This window comes from Phascolarctos cinereus, unplaced genomic scaffold (genome assembly GCF_003287225.1).
Source record: "Phascolarctos cinereus isolate Bilbo 61053 unplaced genomic scaffold, phaCin_HiC Scaffold_2;HRSCAF=192, whole genome shotgun sequence".
In the NCBI taxonomy this organism is placed as follows: domain Eukaryota; kingdom Metazoa; phylum Chordata; class Mammalia; order Diprotodontia; family Phascolarctidae; genus Phascolarctos; species Phascolarctos cinereus.
The window spans coordinates 107,018,386-107,038,189 of record NW_027555625.1 but is presented as its reverse complement, the minus strand read 5'-3'; the positions used below and the strand labels follow the sequence as shown (position 1 = coordinate 107,038,189).

The 19,804-nt window shown below is 35.3% G+C and overlaps 1 protein-coding gene across 1 annotated transcript in view; it reads left to right on the top strand.

The window, feature by feature from the left end:
* The window catches only part of FANCL (FA complementation group L), an 82,380-nt gene that overhangs the window by 23,934 nt on the left and 38,642 nt on the right, over positions 1-19,804 (top strand). Inside the window, exons 3-6 of the mRNA XM_020996216.2 lie at positions 1,788-1,848; positions 5,503-5,559; positions 12,476-12,576; positions 19,619-19,715. Coding sequence (XP_020851875.1) covers positions 1,788-1,848; positions 5,503-5,559; positions 12,476-12,576; positions 19,619-19,715 — 316 coding nt within the window. The remainder of the gene's footprint in view (positions 1-1,787; positions 1,849-5,502; positions 5,560-12,475; positions 12,577-19,618; positions 19,716-19,804) is intronic.

Below are 19,804 nucleotides of genomic sequence, written 5' to 3'. Positions count from 1 at the left end.
TGTTAATAAGCTATGGCATCCAGAGCTGAACTCAGTACCTCAAATCTGCTCTGACCAAGATGGAATACAGGGCACTCTCTCTCCTCTCTGATCCTGGATGCTAAATAAAAATCTGATAGAGTGTAACATACAATTTTGTTGGTTTTACTTAACTTTCATAATTTTTGTTTAACTTCTTTTGGGAGGAGAGAAGCTCATTCAGTAGGAAAATATTTGAGTTCTGTTGTTAAGAATGATATTATCTTGCTAAGTCATAATTGCTATGTATTGTCCTTAAATTAATCATGTTTTGATATAATGTAATATAGTAGAATGAATATTAGGCTGGGAATCAGGAGAGATTCTGATATTTACTAATTATAAGAGTGAATGTATTACTTTGCCTCTTATCTGTGAAAAAGGAATAATAGTATTTGGTGGTATATCCCCTCACAGGGCAGCTAGTTGGCACTCTGGATAGAGCACCAGGCCTGAAGTGAGGAAGACTTGAGTTCAAATTTGGCCTTAGACACTAATTGTGGGATCCTGGGCAAGTCACTTAACCTGTTTACCTCAGTTTCCTCATCTTTAAAATAGTGATAATAATAGCACCTACCTCCCAGAGCTGTTGTGAGCATCAACTGAGATGATAATTATAAAGTGCTTAGTATAGTGCCTGGCATATAGTAAACACTGCATAAATGTTATCATTATCATTATTATTGTTATTGAAGAGTTTTTCAAACCTTAAAACATATAAATATCAGCTTTTTTTGGATCTCATATGTTCATTGAAATCCTTTATATTCCTGCCTAAACTAAAAACAGTCATGGTAATAAAATTCATATTTATATAGTGCTTTAAAGTTAGCTAAAATTAATGCTAACATTTTGCTTAATTTATTTTTAGTTTTCAGCACTCACTTCCATAAGCTTTTGAGTTTTAAATTTTCTCCCCCTCCTTCCGCATGTCCCTCCCCAAGATCGTATGCAATCTGATATAGGCTCTACATATACATTCCTATTAAACACATTTTCACATTAGTCATGTTGTAAAGAAGAATTAGAACCAATAGGAGGAACCACAAGAAAGAAGAAACAAAACAAAACAGAAGGGGAAAAAAAGAGCAAAGAGTATGCTTCGATTTGCATTCAAACTCCATAGTTCTTTCTTTGGATGTGAATAGTATTTTCCATCATGAGGCCTTTGAAGATGTCTTAGATCCTTGTATTGCTGAGAAGGGCTAAGTCTATCAAAGTTAGTCATCGCACGACATGGCTGTTACTGTGTACAATGTTCTCTTGGTTCTGCTCACTTCACTTAGCATCAGTCCATACAAGTCTTTCCAGGTTTTTCTGAAGTCCACTTGCTCATCATTTCTTTTATAGCACAATAGTCCATTACATTCATATACCACAACTTGTTCAACCATTCCTCAATTGATGGGCATCTCCTCAATTTCCAGTTCTTTGCCACCACAAAAAGAGCTGCTATAAATATTTTTGTACATGTGGGTCCTTTTCCTGTTTTTATGATCTCTTTGGGATACAGCCCTAGAAGTGCTGTTGCTGGGTCAAAGGGTGTGCACATTTTTTAGAAATGCTGACATTTTGAAAACAATATTTTAAATATCAGTAATAAAATTAACTTGTCAGAATTCTGTTCCTTTCTCTCTTTGGTGTATACATCTAAGTGTCTGTGTTTGTATCATATAAAGAAATTTTAAAATAACGTTTTGAGTGTGGATGAAGCCTTGCATCACCCATGAAAACAATAAAAAGTCTTGTGTCCTATTTTTAATTTTTAGAATATTCTGTAGTTGGCAGCTGAAGATAATACTGGATGGATATCATCAGATATTAAACCAAGTATGTTCTTTTAAAAAGTATCTTAATTTTATGAGTAAAAAGTGAATTATTATTTGGTAAAAAGTGTAAAATTGACTATATGTATATATATATATACATATATGTATATGTGTATGTGTATATATGTAAATCAAAGCTTCAGATCATTGTGATAGGAGTTTTGTATCTGTATAATTGAGAGTTGATTGTGTAGACACATAGGTAATAAATGAATAGGCTACACATGATTATTTTTAAGTTTAAATTCTCACTTTGGAAAGTTGTTTGCATATATTGGTGAGCTCTAAATCAACAAGATATTTTAAAGCCATGTTAAAATGTTAATGAGTAACCCCCCTTTAAGAAAAAAGTTAAAAATTTATATTCTCTATATAAGGCTGATACCTACCTATTTTGTAATTTTCTCTACATTTAACTTTCCATATTCATGTATGGATACATATTTTGTATGAAAATATTTTCCCCTAATTATTATTTCTTGTCTTGTCCCAATCTTAAATTTTTGCTTTCACGTGATTAATTAGTAAAATTGAACCCCAAACGTATATTAAAAATATAAAAAGCTCTTTCTGCCTTATATGATCCAGTGTTCTCTCTCGGTACTCCAATTATGATATATTTTAATTTGATGTTTAATTAGTTTTTCATTTTGACTATCTTGCTGTTTTTTTGCCCAGGCAGACTATTGTCACCATATGCTAAGAGTTGAGGAAACTGAGGCAGAAGTCAACATGACCTACTCAGAGTTTGAAATCATACCTTCCTGAGTCCAGGTCCATTACTCTATTCACCATGGCGCCGAGTTGCCTATCTTGAGGGAAGTCAGAGATTCTCAAAAGGCAGAGAGATATGAGGAGGGGGAGAGCAGTCCAGGTATGAAGAGAGCAGTGCAGAGGCAAGGAAATGAGAAATGGATAGCAGCATATGGGAAGAACAGTAAGTGGGCTAGTATGGCCTGATAGGAGACTGTGTGGAAGTGAATAATGTGTAAGAAGATTGGAAAGCTTTGAAAGAATAAGCTTATCATGAACAAGAATCATCATTAGAGTTTATTGCAGAGTAACATGATCAGACCTATACTTTTGAAAAAATCACTTTGACAGCTATTTGGAGGTTGGGTTGGAATGGGGAGAGATTTGAGCCAGGGAGATCAATTCCAAAGCTATTATTAATAGTCTGCTCAATATTTGTTTTTTCTTCTGCTTTTTGTTTTTCTTATATTCTTCACGAGGCTGATCTCTTTCTAGTAACTGTAGAGAAGTTGCTCTAATGTTCTGGGTCTTAATATAATCAGCATATTGGTATTTATAAACAAAATCGTTGCAGAGTCTCTCTGTTAATGGAGGATTCTCTTCGATTTGACTTTACCCCAGATTTCCTTCATGTAGGACATACCTGACATCAGTGAACATTATTGGTATTTGCTGTTTCTTTTCATGTTGATACTCAGATCGTTAAAGTTATATCTGTAGTTGCATTTGCCATAGAATATTATACATTGTTAATGTAATGTATTCATGGGAGACACTTTGATAACTATATGTATGAAGTACTATGGAGAAATTGGCCAGGTTCTCTGAACTAAATCTCCACATACCTGGATACTTGGTAATTTCAATGTAAATTTGGTCATGGGAATGATGGACAAAACTGTTTTGTTAAATGTGATTTGAGATTAAGTATTTAAAATGGCCAAAGGTTTTCAGACTACTTAGAAGCCTCACGTATAGATACTTCAAGAACAGTCAGAAACTATTGAACATGGCAGATGTTAAAAACATCACTAGAAAAATAAAACTGAAAAAATCTTGATGTGAAATGATTTCCAAAGTGGGAATTGTTTTCAAATCGTCTGTGTGCTAACAGGTCACTGAATAGTTAGAGCAAAGGTCAAAATGAATTGGAGATTAGAAAAGGTAAAATTTAGAAAAGAAATGTGGTAGCATAGGAATTCTCATCTTACTTGTTGAAACAAGCTGTCAGTTGAAAAATTCAGAAATTAACAAAAGTAAAGATATTGACTGGAACCATTACTATTTCTTCGAGAAGTTTAATTTGTACAAAACACTCATTATGGTGAATAAGCCAGAAGAGTTCAGAATCTGCCTCAGCCAATGGTAATAATTATGGAGTATTTTTCAGCTGTAGGAAAAAAAGAAGAGAAATTATAAGTGGTCAGTAGAGAACAGACCACCTCCAAATACAGCTATATAGCAGATGGTATATTAGAAAGAGTCCTGGATTTGGAGTCAGAACAACCGGGTTCCAAACCTGGTGCTACCACTTAATAACTGAGTACCTTTGGGCAAGTGACTTGACCATTTTGCTCAAAAAGTGAAATTAGACTGGGTGTCGTTGAAGATCCTGTCTAAATCTGTGATTCTATTTATTATTAAACTGTATCCATTTAAGTTTCTTACCCTCAAATTTTTTTTTCAAAAAAGAAAGGAAAAATACACTTGTTAACCTTATTCAGAATTATTTACAGTATGGGTTTAATAGGTAAATCACTTATATTCTCTGGGCCTCATTTTTCCTATGAAATGAAGGGACTTGGCTAGACTGAATGACCTACGAGGTCCCTTTTGTAACTCAGGATCTACTACTTAAATGTATTCTTCCCCTCTTGATTACAAAAAAAAATTCCAAAAAGAAGAGGAGAAAAAATTCATTTGTTGACCTTGTTCAGAATTACTTGCAGTATTGGTTCAATAGCTAACGAAAGGTAACTGGCAATACAATATGACGGTAAGCAGAAGAATAATTCAGGGTTTCAGCTAAAGACAGAAGACAATGCAAGATCTGTCTTTGCTTTCTTTTATTCTGTGATTCTTATAGGGTTTAAAAAATAAATTATGAGGGATTTCAAAGAGCTTTAGACATTATTTTTAAACATTTGTTCTGCTTTTAGAAATTTGTCTTTTCACCTCTTTCTAACAGTTGCTGCTTTCTCTTGGAGGATTGACTAAGTTATAGTAATAGGATGATTTCTGTCACAGAAATAATAATGGTTGTTACTCTTCAAGGTCACGAGAGGGAATCAAAATAGTATATAAAGTTTTGCTCTTTACTAATTTTGAATCCTTTCATTCTAACTTTATTTTTTAACTAAATGAGTTTCTTTTCTTCTCCTTCATTAAAACAATGTTGTTTTTAGATTATAATTAATCTATTTTTCCCCCTCTTTTTTATCTGGATGAAAATGCAGAATAAGGTTGCCAATCTAGTCCTAAGGATTGTAGGAACAATTCAATTAACTTCAATTCAACAAACATTTATTAAACACCCACTATCTGTAGAACATTATGCTAAGATTGGGAGAGATAACAAAATTAGATAAAAAGTAGGTGTTACCCTCTGGGAGCTCACAATCTGTTAAACAGATAGAGTAGGTACTAAGTATCATTCTGCTTAATATTCTCCATTGAAATTTTATTTGAGGGTTGTTTGTTGGAATTAAAAAATTGTTTTTATAAGAACACTGCTGTATACCCAATAAAGATAATTGTCAAAAGGTTAGTATTTTATATATAGTTACTATATTTAAGAGATGCAGATGTGTTTAATTTGTTATTTAATTTTTCACATTCAAGTTGACCTACATTTTAATTCCAATGAACAAGTAAAATTAATTGGAACTGTTGTTTAATTTAGAGATTGCAGTACTCTCCTGACCTGGTGAGCTTTATGATGGAGTTGAAGATGATTTTGGTAAGAAATTTATTCCAACATTGTATTACTGTTCTATAGGATTTTACTGTTTCTCTAACTTCATTTAAAACTGACATAATTAGAATTTCAGACTCTCCCCTAGTGCCCTATGAAATTACCAACTGGGTTAGTGTAGGTAGCAACTGGCCTGAACGTTTGTTCCCCTTAACCTATGTTAATTCCTGGTGGAATTTGTTTGATTAAATAATAAACTAATATATATATATATATAGTACTTAATATCTGCTCTGGCCAGTTGGTGAAGGTCATGAATGTACAAATAAAGTTTCTCAAACAACTTTTGGAAATCCAAGGAGAGGTTAGGTAATTATGCTTAAAAATGTAAAAGAAGTATCAGATTCCCTAAAATAGTTGTGTATGTAAACTTAATAAGCTAAGAAATATTTGAGAAATCATTCTAGAATTAATTGATAAGTGAGACCTTGGGCAGTATACTTACATTTTCTGGACTTCAGTTTCCTTATCTGTAAATGATTTGGGTAAACTAAGTTATCTTCAGGGTCTTTGTTTAGCCTGTGTAAAATGAGTTTTTGCATTGTGTGGTTCTTAACATCCCATGCACATGCACATACACACATGCACGTATGTGTGTATATGTTTGCCTATATAGAAGTGTATATGTGTGTGTAGGGGGGGGAGTATGTGTGTGTAATATTATAAGCAGTTAGGTGGCCCAGTGGATAGAGCACTAGGCCTACATTGAGGAAGACCTGAATTCAAATCCATGCACATACTAGCTGTGTGACCATGAGCAAGACATTTAACCCTGTTTCCCTCAGTTCCTTATTTATAAAATGAGCTGGAGAAGGAAATGGAGAATTGCTCCAGTATCCTGGCCAAGAAAACCCCAAATGGCGTCACAAACAGTTGGATGTAACTGAAATGAATGAACAAATGTGTGTGTGTGTGTGTGTGTGTGTGTGTGTGTGTGTGTGTGTGTGTTGTGTATGTTTTCTAAGAATAGAGAAGAGTTTCAAGAGATTTTTATTTGTATTCACATTAATTAAGTACAAATGCTTTTAAAAAGAGAAATGTTCATAAACTAAACACCTTAATGATTCATTTCTTTAGTCTTATGTTCAACATGTGCCATAGTAAAATATTAAGAAGTAAAACTAAAAATTGACTTGTCTAGGGAGGTTTCGTTTTTTTTTTACTCTTAGTAAAATTAGGAGAATTAAAAAAAAACACTTTACAAATCAAGATATAGCATGATACAAATAAGTTAAATGTATGTGGGACCTAGAGTAAAATCATACAGTTTTGTCCTATTAAATAGTCAGTATGGAAAATAATTCTATTTATTCCCTAAGCCATCAGTCATCACTGTACTTGTCACCTAATTTGAAGAAATAAAGATTATATTAAAAAAGATAGAAAATGATAATATAGACTGTTTATGTTTTAATTTAATGTAAAAAATATTTCAAATTTGCCATTTCTCATGTAAACACAGAAATGACTCAGTTGGAACTCTAACCTTTAGAACTACTGAGGCATGTTTCTAGGTTGCATGAAGCATTTACGGTTATATGTTTCATATACATCTTTATAAGAAAATATGATCCTTTTGAACTTCGCTTACTTGTTAAAAAAAAAAAGAAAGCAAGTATAGATTTCTGATTTTTATTGCTCATTCAAGACCTAGAGCTCTTAAAAATGTAAGATTTATAAGCGAGATTTTTGGGGTTGCTAGTAATAAGGTAATGAGATTCATCAGTGATGAAGAAATTATGATGTGTGATTGATTTTAATGACTTAAGCAGTTATCGAATTTATATTGATTAACATCAGCATAACTGTATACATTTTATACTGTTTTTAAGTTGTTACCCCTCCTCTCCCACAGAAAAATGGATTGCATCTCTTTTACAGGTAGTTACTAGTTTTATCTAACTACAGGTAGTTACTAGTTTTATGAAAAGCAAGGGAGATCATCCAGAATCGCTGAATGAGCCTTGAATAATATGCTGTGAATTTTTTTTTATATTGCTGTTTGGTTATAATGATTAGAGTGCTTCATTGCTGTCCCTCTTACAATATCATTTTTCTTCTAAAAGACGGTTCTCTTAACCAACACATCAACATAATTTGTAGTATTCATTTATTTTTCTTTTATGCATGCATCCTGGACTGGACATGAAGTTCTGAACAGGTACATGATATAACTGGTTTGATGATTGGTCTCTCTGATTATAGAGAATAAATTCTAAAAAAGATTGGCTTAGTAGCCTGTTTTTTAAGCCACAGAAAATAGACCTGACTTTTTTGCAGCTAATTGCTTAAAAATACAAGGACTAATGAAGCTTGATTATTCTGAGCCCTACTTTTTAAAACCTAGAGAGGACTTTGACAACTTCAGCATTGGGTTATTTGGCATTCCCTCCCCATCTTATGGATTCTTAATCATAATAGTAATTTTGTGATTATAGACCTATCGATTTCTTTTTTAAAAAATCAAAAACTACAAAGAAAATCTAGTTTGATAATACTGTTTCAGTAAGGGCCGGAAGAATGGGTGGTGCTGGTTTGTTATTTTCTTTATTGGGAGACATTATAATGTAGTGGAAATAGGAAATTCTGGAGATTTCAGTTCAAATCTCACCTCAGACACTAGCTGTGTGACAAGAGGCAAATTATTTCACCTTTGAGAGACTTTTTTTTTATTTGCAAAATTGTACTACCTACCTCACAAGCTTATTTGCAAACCACTTCACAATTTTGAAAATGTTATATATAAATGAATTAGTATTATTAGTAGTAAGTGTAAAGGATTTTCTTATTTCAGTAGTTTTTAGTCTTTCTGAATAAAATCTGAAATTTCAGAAAAAAATTGTTATGACATTTATAAATAAAGCAAACACATTACACATTTTCTTCATAACAAAAAATACTTAATGTTTAATGCTTAATATTTGAAAGTTATACTTTTAGGTTTCTGGTTATTTTTAGCACACTATTAAGCATTTTTAATAAAAATCAGTGTGGTATATTAGAGAGATAGTTCTCTGAGTTAGGAAGACCAATGGTCACATTTTATCCCTGACCCATATTGCCTGTGTAACCCAGAGCAGTCCAACTCTAACCCTCTAAATGATGGCAGATCTACCTTGGTAAGGCAAGTTCCTCACATGGAGCTCCCTACACTCAGCAAAGCATGTGTCCAGTTAAAAAAAATCATATTTTATAAAGTTTTTGAAAATGACATAGACTTATTGTTTTCCAGATGTGTATATTCTTATTAGGTCTTCACTGTACTGCTGGAATTTATGTGTAGGCATTTATAATCTCATAGATTTAGAGCTAGAAGAGACCTGCAACATTTCCATTTTACAAATGAGAAAAATAGAGGCCAGGAGAGGTCATACCTTCCAGTGCTTCTAATTTTCCCCACTGTACTATCCTGTCTCTTATAGGATCATAGATTTAGAACTTGTAGTGACCTTGGAGGCCCCCTGAGTCCAGCCCCCCGATTAGGGTATATAAAGTTTAGTGATTTACAAGGTTATGCAGTTAGTAAGTGTCTTTGGATTTGAACCAGCATCTTCCTAACCAAGTCCAGTACTGCATCTGCTATATCATGCTGCCTCTATTAACTTCACACTACCTAAGTGTAGTTTTAGAACTGTAACAGTCATTTTGGTTATTAGCCTTAAGACTTTGTTTGCTAAAATAATAAGTGCAAGTGTTATTTTTTTTATGTAAATGGTTGTTTTAAATCTGAAATCTCTGTTATTACCATAATTTTGTGATATTTTAAAAGTTTGAGAAACATAATTTCTATGTAATTAATCATTTTATTAATAATAGCATTTTATTAATAAAAGAAGCCAGTGGCACTCTTGAGTGCCAAAGACCCCTCATGGTTGTGGGTTCACAGTTTATATGCCCTTGGACAAGTGGGTATTCCTGAGGGTGGCAGTCAGTTCTGATGGATTAACAATTAATGAGAGAATAAATATTACAATGAGAATTGGGCTGAAAAAGTGACATCATGTCATTCTTGAACAAAGACACTATCTCTACACCCAGACCACCCCCAGCTTTGGTCAATCTAATCAAAGAATTTATCCCCACCCAAACATGAATAGAATAGGATGGGCTGCCCCACCTTACATTAAATTCCTTGTAAAATTGCATGGGGTCTGACCAACACTGAGGAGAGTTAATTCAATCTCATTATTGGTAATCTCCTTCCAGACACTGAACTTTGAAATGAGGACTATAGAAAAAGGGAGAACTCTGGATCTCCCCAAATCATTGATTATTAATAATCTTTTCACTCATTTTCGTAATAATTTTCCATGCAATAATTTTCCTTTGCAAAATGGAAGGGCCCCAAGAATAAAATGAAAATACATTTTCTGTTGTTGCTGTCTATTCACCAAACCTGTGATTTCATTAGGGATGAAGTACAGGTGGGATCTTCTTTCTAAGGAAGAAATTTCTTCTGCCAATACAGATCAACAGTTGCTGTAATTTAGCATAAAGAATTGCCTGGGTAGCACTAAGAGGTTGTAACTTGCCTACGGTCATACTGTGGGTTAAAATTTGATAGTTCTCTGGTTTGGAACTATGCCCAAAGGGAAACCAAACTGTGCATACCCTTTGATTCAGCAATACTGCTACTAGGTCTGTATCATAAGAAAGCAAAAAGGACCTACATTACAAAAATATTTACAGCAGCTCTTTTTGTGGTGGCAAGGGATTAGAAATTGAGGGAATGCTCATCAACTGGGGAATGGCCGAACAAGTCATATTTAAATGTAATGCAATACTATTGTGCTGTAAGAAATGATGAGCAGGTGGAAACCTGGAAAGACTTACGTGAACTGATGTCGAGTGAAGTGAGCAGAACCAGGAGAACATTGTACACAATAACAGCAACATTGTACAGTGATTAGCTTTGATAGACTTAGCCCTTCTCAGCAAAACAATGATCCAAGACAATTCTGAGGGACCCGTGATAGAAAGTGCTAACCACATCTGTAGAAAGGATTATGGAGTCTGAATGCAGATCTAAGCATGCTATTTTCACTTCATTTTTTTCTTCCTCATGGTTTTTCCCTTTTGTACTGATTCTTCTTTCACAACATGACTAATGTGGAAATAGGTTTAACATGATTGTACATGTATAACCTATATCAAATTGCTTGCTGTCTTGGGGAGGGGAGGGAAAGGAGGGAGAAAAATTTGGAACTCAAAATTTTACAAAAATGAATGTTGAAAACTATCTTTACATGTGATTGGGAGAAAAAATAAAATACTATTAAGGAAAAAAATTGATAGCTCTCTTTTCCTGCTTTTCTCTTCCCCTCCCAACTTGTTTTTTTTTCTGAAAACTTAAATTTTCTGTCTCATCCCCAATGTTTTTCTTGTCAATTCCTTTCCTCCTTCTGTTGCACTCCTACACTTTCGTAATGCCTTCTGGCTTTTCTGACAATGTGAACACCAAAGTAATTTGTAAATATTTCTTACAGTCAATAAAATTGAGAGTATCTTAAAATATTTTTTCAAATGCCAAATTTGTAAACGTTAGCAACTTCAAAATGGAGCAGTATTCATTATTAATGCCAACTGCTGTATCGTTGCTGATTTTGATCTTATTTTCTTTATAAATTTTAGTTGTGGTTTTTTACTGTATCATCTTAGAGAGATCAATAGAGAGCAATGTGGGCGTGACTCCAGTGGATCAATGATATGGGTCCTTCATCCATTGAGTGCTTATCATGACCCATCATTGCTAGTTTAGATCATATGATTCTTGTCTGTGTCATCTTTTGGATCTTCCATATGGATTCCATCCTATGTTTAGAGTGGGGAGGGCCTTCCTCTCATTCTCTTGATCACTAGGTGGTATAATGGATAGTGTACTGGACATGGACTTAGGAGGACCTGAGTTCCAATGTGGCTTCAGACACTTATTATTTGTATGACTCTGGCCAAGTCACTTAATCTCTGCCTGCCTCAGTTTCCTCATATGACAATTGAGGATGATAATAACATCTACCTCCCAGGAGTGCTGTGAGGAAGAAATTAGATATTTGTGAAGTGCTTTGCAGTGCTGAATATGTTGTATAAATGCTACCTATTGACGTATGGGTATGGTTTTTCCTGATGACTTTTGAGTTATTGATGAATGGTGAAAAGCCATGATGAAGAGGGAGAGAATAGTATTTAAAATACTAGAACCAATGAATGGAAAGAATTAGGACAGGGGTGAGGAACCTGTGACCTCGAGGCCACATGTAGCCCTCTAGGTCCTCAAGTGTGGCCCTTTGACTGAATCCAGACTTCACAGAACAAATACCCTTGATGAAAGGATTTGTTCTGTAAAACTTGGACTCAGTCAAAAGGCTGCACCCAAGGACCTAAAAGGCCACATGTGGCCTCAAGGTCGCAGGTTCCCCACCCCTGAATTAAGACATGGATAATTAGAACAGTTATTGATCATTTTATTTCTTTATTTGGATAAGTATATACTAATAGGAAAAGATAGTCAAACTCGCTGAAGTAGTGAGTTCCTACCTTTGTGCAAGTGAAGCCATTTGGAGCATTTGGTGAGTTACTTTTTTCCCCTTGATAGATTCAGAGGGATGAAGAAGTAGAAGAGTTTGAGGATAGTTATTTTTAGATGATTTTTTTTTTATTGTCTGAGTGACATTTAATGGATGTTGAAGGCTCAGAAATCTTAAATCCCCCCCCTGGCATCGTCACTGGCTTTCTTTATCACCTGATAAACTCTTTAACTTTCCCATGCTTCATCAGAACTGAGAAGAGGTATGAGTCAGGATTAGCCCAGAAAAATTAGTGAAAATTTTTATAGTAATTTGATACTGATCCCATCACACTGGAGCTGATGTGTATATATGTATTTGTCTTTCTCTTTAACTAGGAAGTTGCACTGAAGAATAAACAAGAGCTGTATGCACCACCACCTCCTCCTCATTACTACTCATGTCTTATTGAAGAAATAGAAACTCTGGGTTGGGATAAGTATGTTTATTATTTAATATTTCTTCAGCACTTCAGACATCTATTATTTCATTGTAGTGAGTAATCCCTTTACTGACACATCACAGTGCATGTTGACTTTAGTGGGTGGTCTTTGAGAGTTGTTATGATTGACAAATGTACCTCTTTGTAATTAAGACTGGTAACGGCTAACCTGGTGATGAGACTTAGCTAGCAAGGCTGGTCCTTGAACACCAGACATCCAGCCCATTCTTGGGCCCATACCATATTCAAAGCCTATTAGCTTGAAAGCACCTCCCAATGTTGCTCCATTGTCAGTTTTTCAGAACTCAGAGCCATCTCCTTGTGACTCTGGGGCATCAGAATAGGTCTTGACTGGAGCATGTTTTTGTTAAATAATACCAGGATTTAATGTATTTTAGAAATGCCTTTGCATTTTTTTGCTCAACAAAATGTTGCCTTCAGAGAAGCATTGTTCATTTAACTTTATAACTGTAGGTTGAAAATGTTCAATTACATTGTGAATTCTTATCCTCCTCATTGACCATTGTAAAATTATGAACTAAAGCATTATCAGAAATAGAGCTGGGATCTCATCAAGTTGGGGGGTTCCTCCAGTCTTACAGATTATCACCTATTTCTGCTTGTCAGGTTCTCTCAAAAGTCAGTCTAGGTTGTCTTTCCCATATTCTGGATCCTTTCCTCTATTTCTCCTGATTTTGTTCACTTATCCTGTCTTCTTCTTACTATAGGACCAACCTATTTTCTCTTCCTTACAATTCACAGGTTCACATATAATCCTCTTTTTGTTCTACTTTATATGTGCAATAAGATAAATCTGGCTTTGGTTTCCAGAATGGATAGGACTGGTGGTTAAATAGACACAGGGAAGACTTTAAAAACTAGTGATGGAAGCCTTGGCTAAGAAGGTAGCTTCATACTCCGAGTGACTGTCATAGGGAGTTCAAACCCATTATTTTATAGATGAGGAAACCAAGGCCCTGTAAATGAATTGCCAAGAGCACTCAGGTAGTAAGTGGCAGAGGAAGAGTGCCAAATTCAGTGCTTTATTTTGTTTCCAAGATTTTAATTATGGAATCATGGAGGACGGTATTGCTGTTGACAGAAATGAGGAGTTTAAAGGGTAGGACAGAAGCTGTTGATTTTATTCTTTATCAGGTTGCATTTGAAGTCATGACAGGACATCTCAGTAGAGGCATCTCGGAAGAAGTTAGAGACATGGAATTGGAAATTAGGTAGAGAGTGTGGAACTAGAGATGTAGACTCGTTAGCCATGAGCATAGGAGCTCTAATTTAAATTTAGAATGGATTACAAGTATATAAATGTAAGTAGAGAAGAGAATGTTAAGGATTATGCTTTGTAGGAAGGTTGGAAGAGAACCAGGCGAGTTCAGTGCCACGAAAGCCAAGTGAGACAGTTTCAAGGAGAGGTTGATCAACACTGTCAGATGCAATTGAAAGGTCAAAGAGGGTGAGGATTTATACAGATTAGTAAGTCTGGTTATAATGATGTCGTTAGCAGGAGAGCCAGTTTAGTTCATTAGTGGAAGCCAATTTCTAAGCAATGAATGGGAAGGAAGTGGGGAGTTTTTCTTTTTGGTCTACTGCTTGATTTTTCTATATCTGGCACAATTTATTTTAAGTCCTTGGCACATCATAATTTGAATGACTAACTCAAATGATTGTAAACTTGAGGGCTTTTCAGAATTATAACGTTAGCTAGAATCTATTAATATTTGGGAAAATTTGTACAAGATTTTCATCCTATAGAACTGAGAAGCACATAGCTGTTTGAGGATGAGAATTGTCTTTTGTTTTATCTTGTGTCCCCATCATAGTGTAGATACTTAATAAGTATTTATTGTATTGAAACCTATCTTCCCCTCCAAACTTGCCCCTTCTTCTCTTTAGGCCCTCACTTTCTTTCCAGTCATCCACATTCCATGGTCTCAGTCATCCTCGATTCTTCCTTCTTCCTCAATTCCAATTCTTGTTGACTTTAGTTCTGCAGCATCCCTCAAATATGTCTCCTCTACACTTGCATGACCACTCCTTTCATTTAGGCCTGAAATATTGCAGTAGTCTCCTAATTGGTTTACATTCCTCCACTCTCTTCCCTCTCCAAAGCTACCAAATTAATATTAGTAAGATCCAGGCTTGATGATGAAATCCCCAATTCAGAAATCTTAACTGGTGTTATATTATCTCTCAGATGCAAAACAGACCCCTCAGTCTGGCATTTAAAGCCTCCCATGGTACCACTTGCCTCGTAAGTTAAGGATTATTTCATATTGTTTTTCCTGCACTCATGTTCAAGTTTAACCTGTCCTAATTAGTGAATATTCTGTCTCTTTTCTTCCTGCCTTTTTACAGACTGTAATCCCCCACGCCTAGAATTCACTCACTCCTCACTTCTGTCTCCTAGAACCTCAGTTTCTTTCACCTCTCACTCAGGTGCCACCTTTTACCTGAAACCTTTACTGAATCTCGTTGTTGGTTTTCTTTCCTTCCTCAAATTATCTTGTTTTTGCTTTCTCTCTTTCTCTCTCTGTCTCTTTCCATATATGTGTGTGTGTGTGTGTGTGTGTGTGTGTGTGTATACACACATACGTGTATGTATATATAAATGCTGTATTTCCTTCAGTACAATGTAACCCCAAAACTTAGCACAATCTTAGCAATAATTTGATAAATATTTCGTGACTTGAATCAAATATAAATGTATGTATTATATTTGTTTTTAAATGTATAATTTGGGGTAGACTCCTCTCTTGTAATAGGAAATTTTGAAACTTTAGTATGATAGTATAAGAAAGTTATACTTTTTTTTTACAAGATAGCGTATAGACCTTGCTCTATTTTTAAATTAACAATTTGGTAGTTTTACTTTAGAATCCTTTTTGTCAAAGGGTATGGTCAGAACATTTCTTTGTAGCACATGTGAACTGTGGAATTACTCTTCTGCCTTCCCCCCCAACTTCTCTATTCCCTTCCCCCTCTCCCCCACCCTCCCCATTCTGCACTGAAGATTAAGTTAACAGAACTTGTCTACTGTGTCCCTAGAGGTTAGGAGTACTTTTCCAATGCTCAGTAGTTCATGAGCCTCCACCATTGTGCTTCCTGCTTGGATTAGACATTCATATAAATTATGACTGATTAACTCCATTGAGCTTTTAGAGAGGGGTATTTTCTAAAAGGAAAATAAAATTGGTTAAAAATGTTCCTTTCTTCCGCTTCCCCAAGTTTGTGAAACATTCTTCTAACAGTACATTTAGGATCTAAGGGAATGTAGGTTAGAATTTAGGGATAACTTCTGCAAAGGGATAACTCATAGTTACTCAAAGTCCTTTTCCTGGAATCTTCAATATTCTCCTTTTAGGTATGGTATAATTTTTCACCTGAGCTCTTTGTAATAATCATCACTAGGTCACATTTCTGTAGCACTAACACAGGCACGGTGCTAAGTGCTTTACAATTATTATCCCACTGGATCCTCATGACAACCCTGGGAGGTAGATCCTATATTAGGATCCCCATTTTATAGATGAGGACGTTGAGGCAGATAGAGGTTTAGTGACTTTGCCCAGGGTCACATAGTTAGTAAGCTTTGAATTTGTGTTCACTCAGTTCTTGGTTCCTGATGCTGTCACCAGCTGCTGGTTTCCTAAGGATATTGGGAGGGTGGGAAATCCCAAATCCTCTGAAGCTCTGAAATGTTCTTCGCCTTCTCCCCTTAAGCAGTTCTCAGTTTTTCTAGAATTTCTGTCTTATGCCAGACACTCAACCCTCCAATTCCAACTTGTTCAGTGGTCTTTTAGAGGCCGCTAAAGGCCCGACCAGGCCCCTCAGCCAATTTGCTTAGGCCTTGTTTTGAACCTAGTGAATAATGCAAATGTGTTCTTATCTGGTAAACATATTAATCAGAGTGTGGCACTTTATTTGAAGTGTGGTGGAGTGGTTATCTATACTGACTTACACTCATATCTTTTCTTTTTTTTTATCCAATGTAAATTTTTATGACAGTGGAAAAAAAGAATCAAAATCTGAACTTATTTTTGTTAGTACTTGAGTATGGAAACAAACTAAACTAAAACCCCCTTTTGTTCTCCACAGGATAGGTAGGTATGGTTAGGACATATAGGGTCTTATATTGAATTTTAAAGATGAATGATGCAAATAGAGGTCTTGATAGCATCTTCTCCACTTCTTACTGTGTAATTTTGCAAAATAGCCTTGTAAGGAAATATAGCTGAAAACATCAGTGTTGCCAATAAACAAGGTTTCCATTATGATAGTGGGAGCATCCCAGAATTGAAGGAATCAAGTAATTCATTTTGGTAAAACAAGCTTTGGAGCTAGGTAGGAACCTATTCATTACAACCACCACATGCTGTCACGTTATGAAGTGACCCAGTGCTGATGAGGAGACTTTTTTTTTGCTTTGTTGGTGAGGCAGTTGGGGTTAAGTGACTTGCCCAGGGTCACACAGCTAGTAAGTGTCAAGTGTCTGAGGCTAGATTTGAATTCAGGTCCTCCTGACTGCAAGGCAGGAACTCTGTCCACTGCGCCACTTAGTGGCCCCAGAAGACTCTTTTAACAGATATTTTGTTTAGTAAATGAAGTGTGATCTCCCTTTCAACTCAGCTGCTCAGCATTTCGGGTTTCTCTCTCCTGTAGATGGATTATGTGACCTGTTAAGGAAAAAAAAGAATTCCTTCTCTACTTTTGCATTTTAGCTTGATCTGTCAGAGGTGTGTTATTTTTTAAATTTATAAGCATCTCCTTGGAGAGAGGTCCCAGTTGTCGAGTTCTTCTTGTTAAATCAGAGAAAAATGGGTTCCCCCCTCATTTTGTGGTAATTGTGAAAGAAAGGTAAAATTCCACAGGGATAGTAAAATAAAGCTACCTCGTTCCAGTTAGGGTTTTTAGAATTATTCAGCAGAGGTCAGGGTTGATATTGGTGCCTCCATTGGAATTGACCAGGCATCTCTTGTATTGTTCATATTTTTTAAGCCATGTGAAACCCATCTTATGTTTCTTTCCTGTTGCCTATGAAAATCTTAAAGTGCTGTCTAAATGATAGCTAGTAGTAGTGGTGTTGGTGGTGGTAGTGGTCGCAATAATATGAATGATGATGATAATAATAATGAAGACTAGATCTAAAGTTTATTTTTCATTTCCATTTAACAAAACTATTTTAAGATCCAACCTACCTAGGGATCACTAACCATCCAGCCCAGAGATCATCACAGGGTATACTGGACAGCAGAATACACCAGATAGGCATGGGACCTTCCCCAGCTGCCCCATTCTGAATCTTGCTAACCTGGATCCCTTCTGGATCTTGCTTTCCCAGTATTTACCATAAGAGCCCTTGGATCTTGGGGTCCGGATCATCTACCCTCCAGTTATACTCTAAGGACAAACAGAAGTTTCCATTTGCATTGTATCTGAGTTCTCTCATGTGTATTGTTTCCTCTGCTTAAAATGTGAGGTCTTTGAGAGCAGGTCTGTTTCAGTTTCTGTTGGTATATAGTAAAAACTTAATAAATGATTTTTTCCCCATCGTATAAACATTTTGAAGCCAGCTTATATGAATACCTGTCTTTATATCTGTGGGTAAGGCGAATTTTGTACCTTGATGTGCAAACTCATGAAATGTGAAAAATATTATTCACTTATTTGGATGCCACCCAATTGCCATGTACTCAGTATCTAGAAAGATAGGTGATATCATGTTGATATACTTTCCTGATAAATAAATGGATTTTTGACATTTGACTGCCAGGGGTGACGTTGGGGGCAGCACTGATAGTTATATAAGTAGATCAAAGGTTTTTTCTAAGAATGCTTTTTAAAAAAATGTTTAATATTGTATGTTAATGTTTAGAACCATGGGTTGCAAATTGTTTTTCTGCTTTTGCTTCTTCTGGCTAAGACTTTGTGCTTTCTTTGGTTCAGATCTATTTTTCACTGTAGAAAAGAGAACTCCACGATTCCTTGCCCAGCATCTCTTGCAAAAAAGCCATTTTCCCAGCATGCCAGCTCAAGTGACTGGACTCACATATAATGGTATAAAAAAAATTGTTACATAGGTCAGGAGGCTAATGCTAGTTTTGAACTCTAATGGGTCTTGCCATCAGTCTAGGTGATAAGTTGTGCAATACTCTTAGACTGCTTTTTATCTTTACAAGAGAATGGTATTGTAAAAATGTCAAAAAATATCCGCATGCCCAGTTCACTAGTAAATATACTGCTAAATTTGAACCTTTTTGGCAGTAGCTTATACTACTCAGGGGACCATATTTCCACAGAATGATGTATTTCAAAGTGTATTGGTCTCCATTGTAGGAAATTCATGTTTTTGTAGCAACTTAAAACCAAAACAACTGTGCTTATGCTATATGTTTAAAATATTAGTTATATGGACCAAGGTTAAGTGTCAGAAGTATATTGAATATACTTCTGTATATTGAATGGATATTGAATAAAACTTTTTTTTATGAAGGAAAATTTATTGGAAATAAGTCAGGTTGTACCTGTACTTTTATAGCATTTTCCTTGGAGGATCAATTTGTGTATGTGAACTAATATCAGCTGGATATTCTACAAGAACGGTATTGATAATAAAGGAGAAGTTCATTGAGGAGAAAAACAAATAAAAAAAGCATAAAAGGCTCATACTGTATGAAACTGCAGAAATGGATCAAAGAGTTTGACAGGAAGTTTAATGTGTACCTAAGTAGAGGTTGACAGGAACATGCTGTGTGTGCCAAAGGTTCCAGTGATGGAAAATTGAAACATGGTGCTCACTGACCACGGCGTGAGCCTTGACACACATTGTAAATAACCCGGAGATATATGACTGCATTAAGCACCAGGCCGGTGTATTAACAGCAGTAAATCTACAGCCGCAGAAATGGCTGCCACGCAGGACTGCCTCTGATTAATATTTGTAATAGATTAATAGGAGCACAGGAAAAAAAATCAAATTGTAATTCCCCTAAATGTTATCATTATTTCATTTTCTTTCTTCCAACAGACTTGTGTATGTGGATACCTCCTTTAGTACCATCAAGTTAAAAGCCAAAGACACTTCTGGAAGAGAACATCTAATCACTCTCAAGCTAAAGGCAAAGGTGAAGTTTTGTTTTCATTTAAATGATTGTCATTGACATGGTAGTAATAGTTTATACTTAACAGTATTTTGTGATTAAGAAGAAAAATA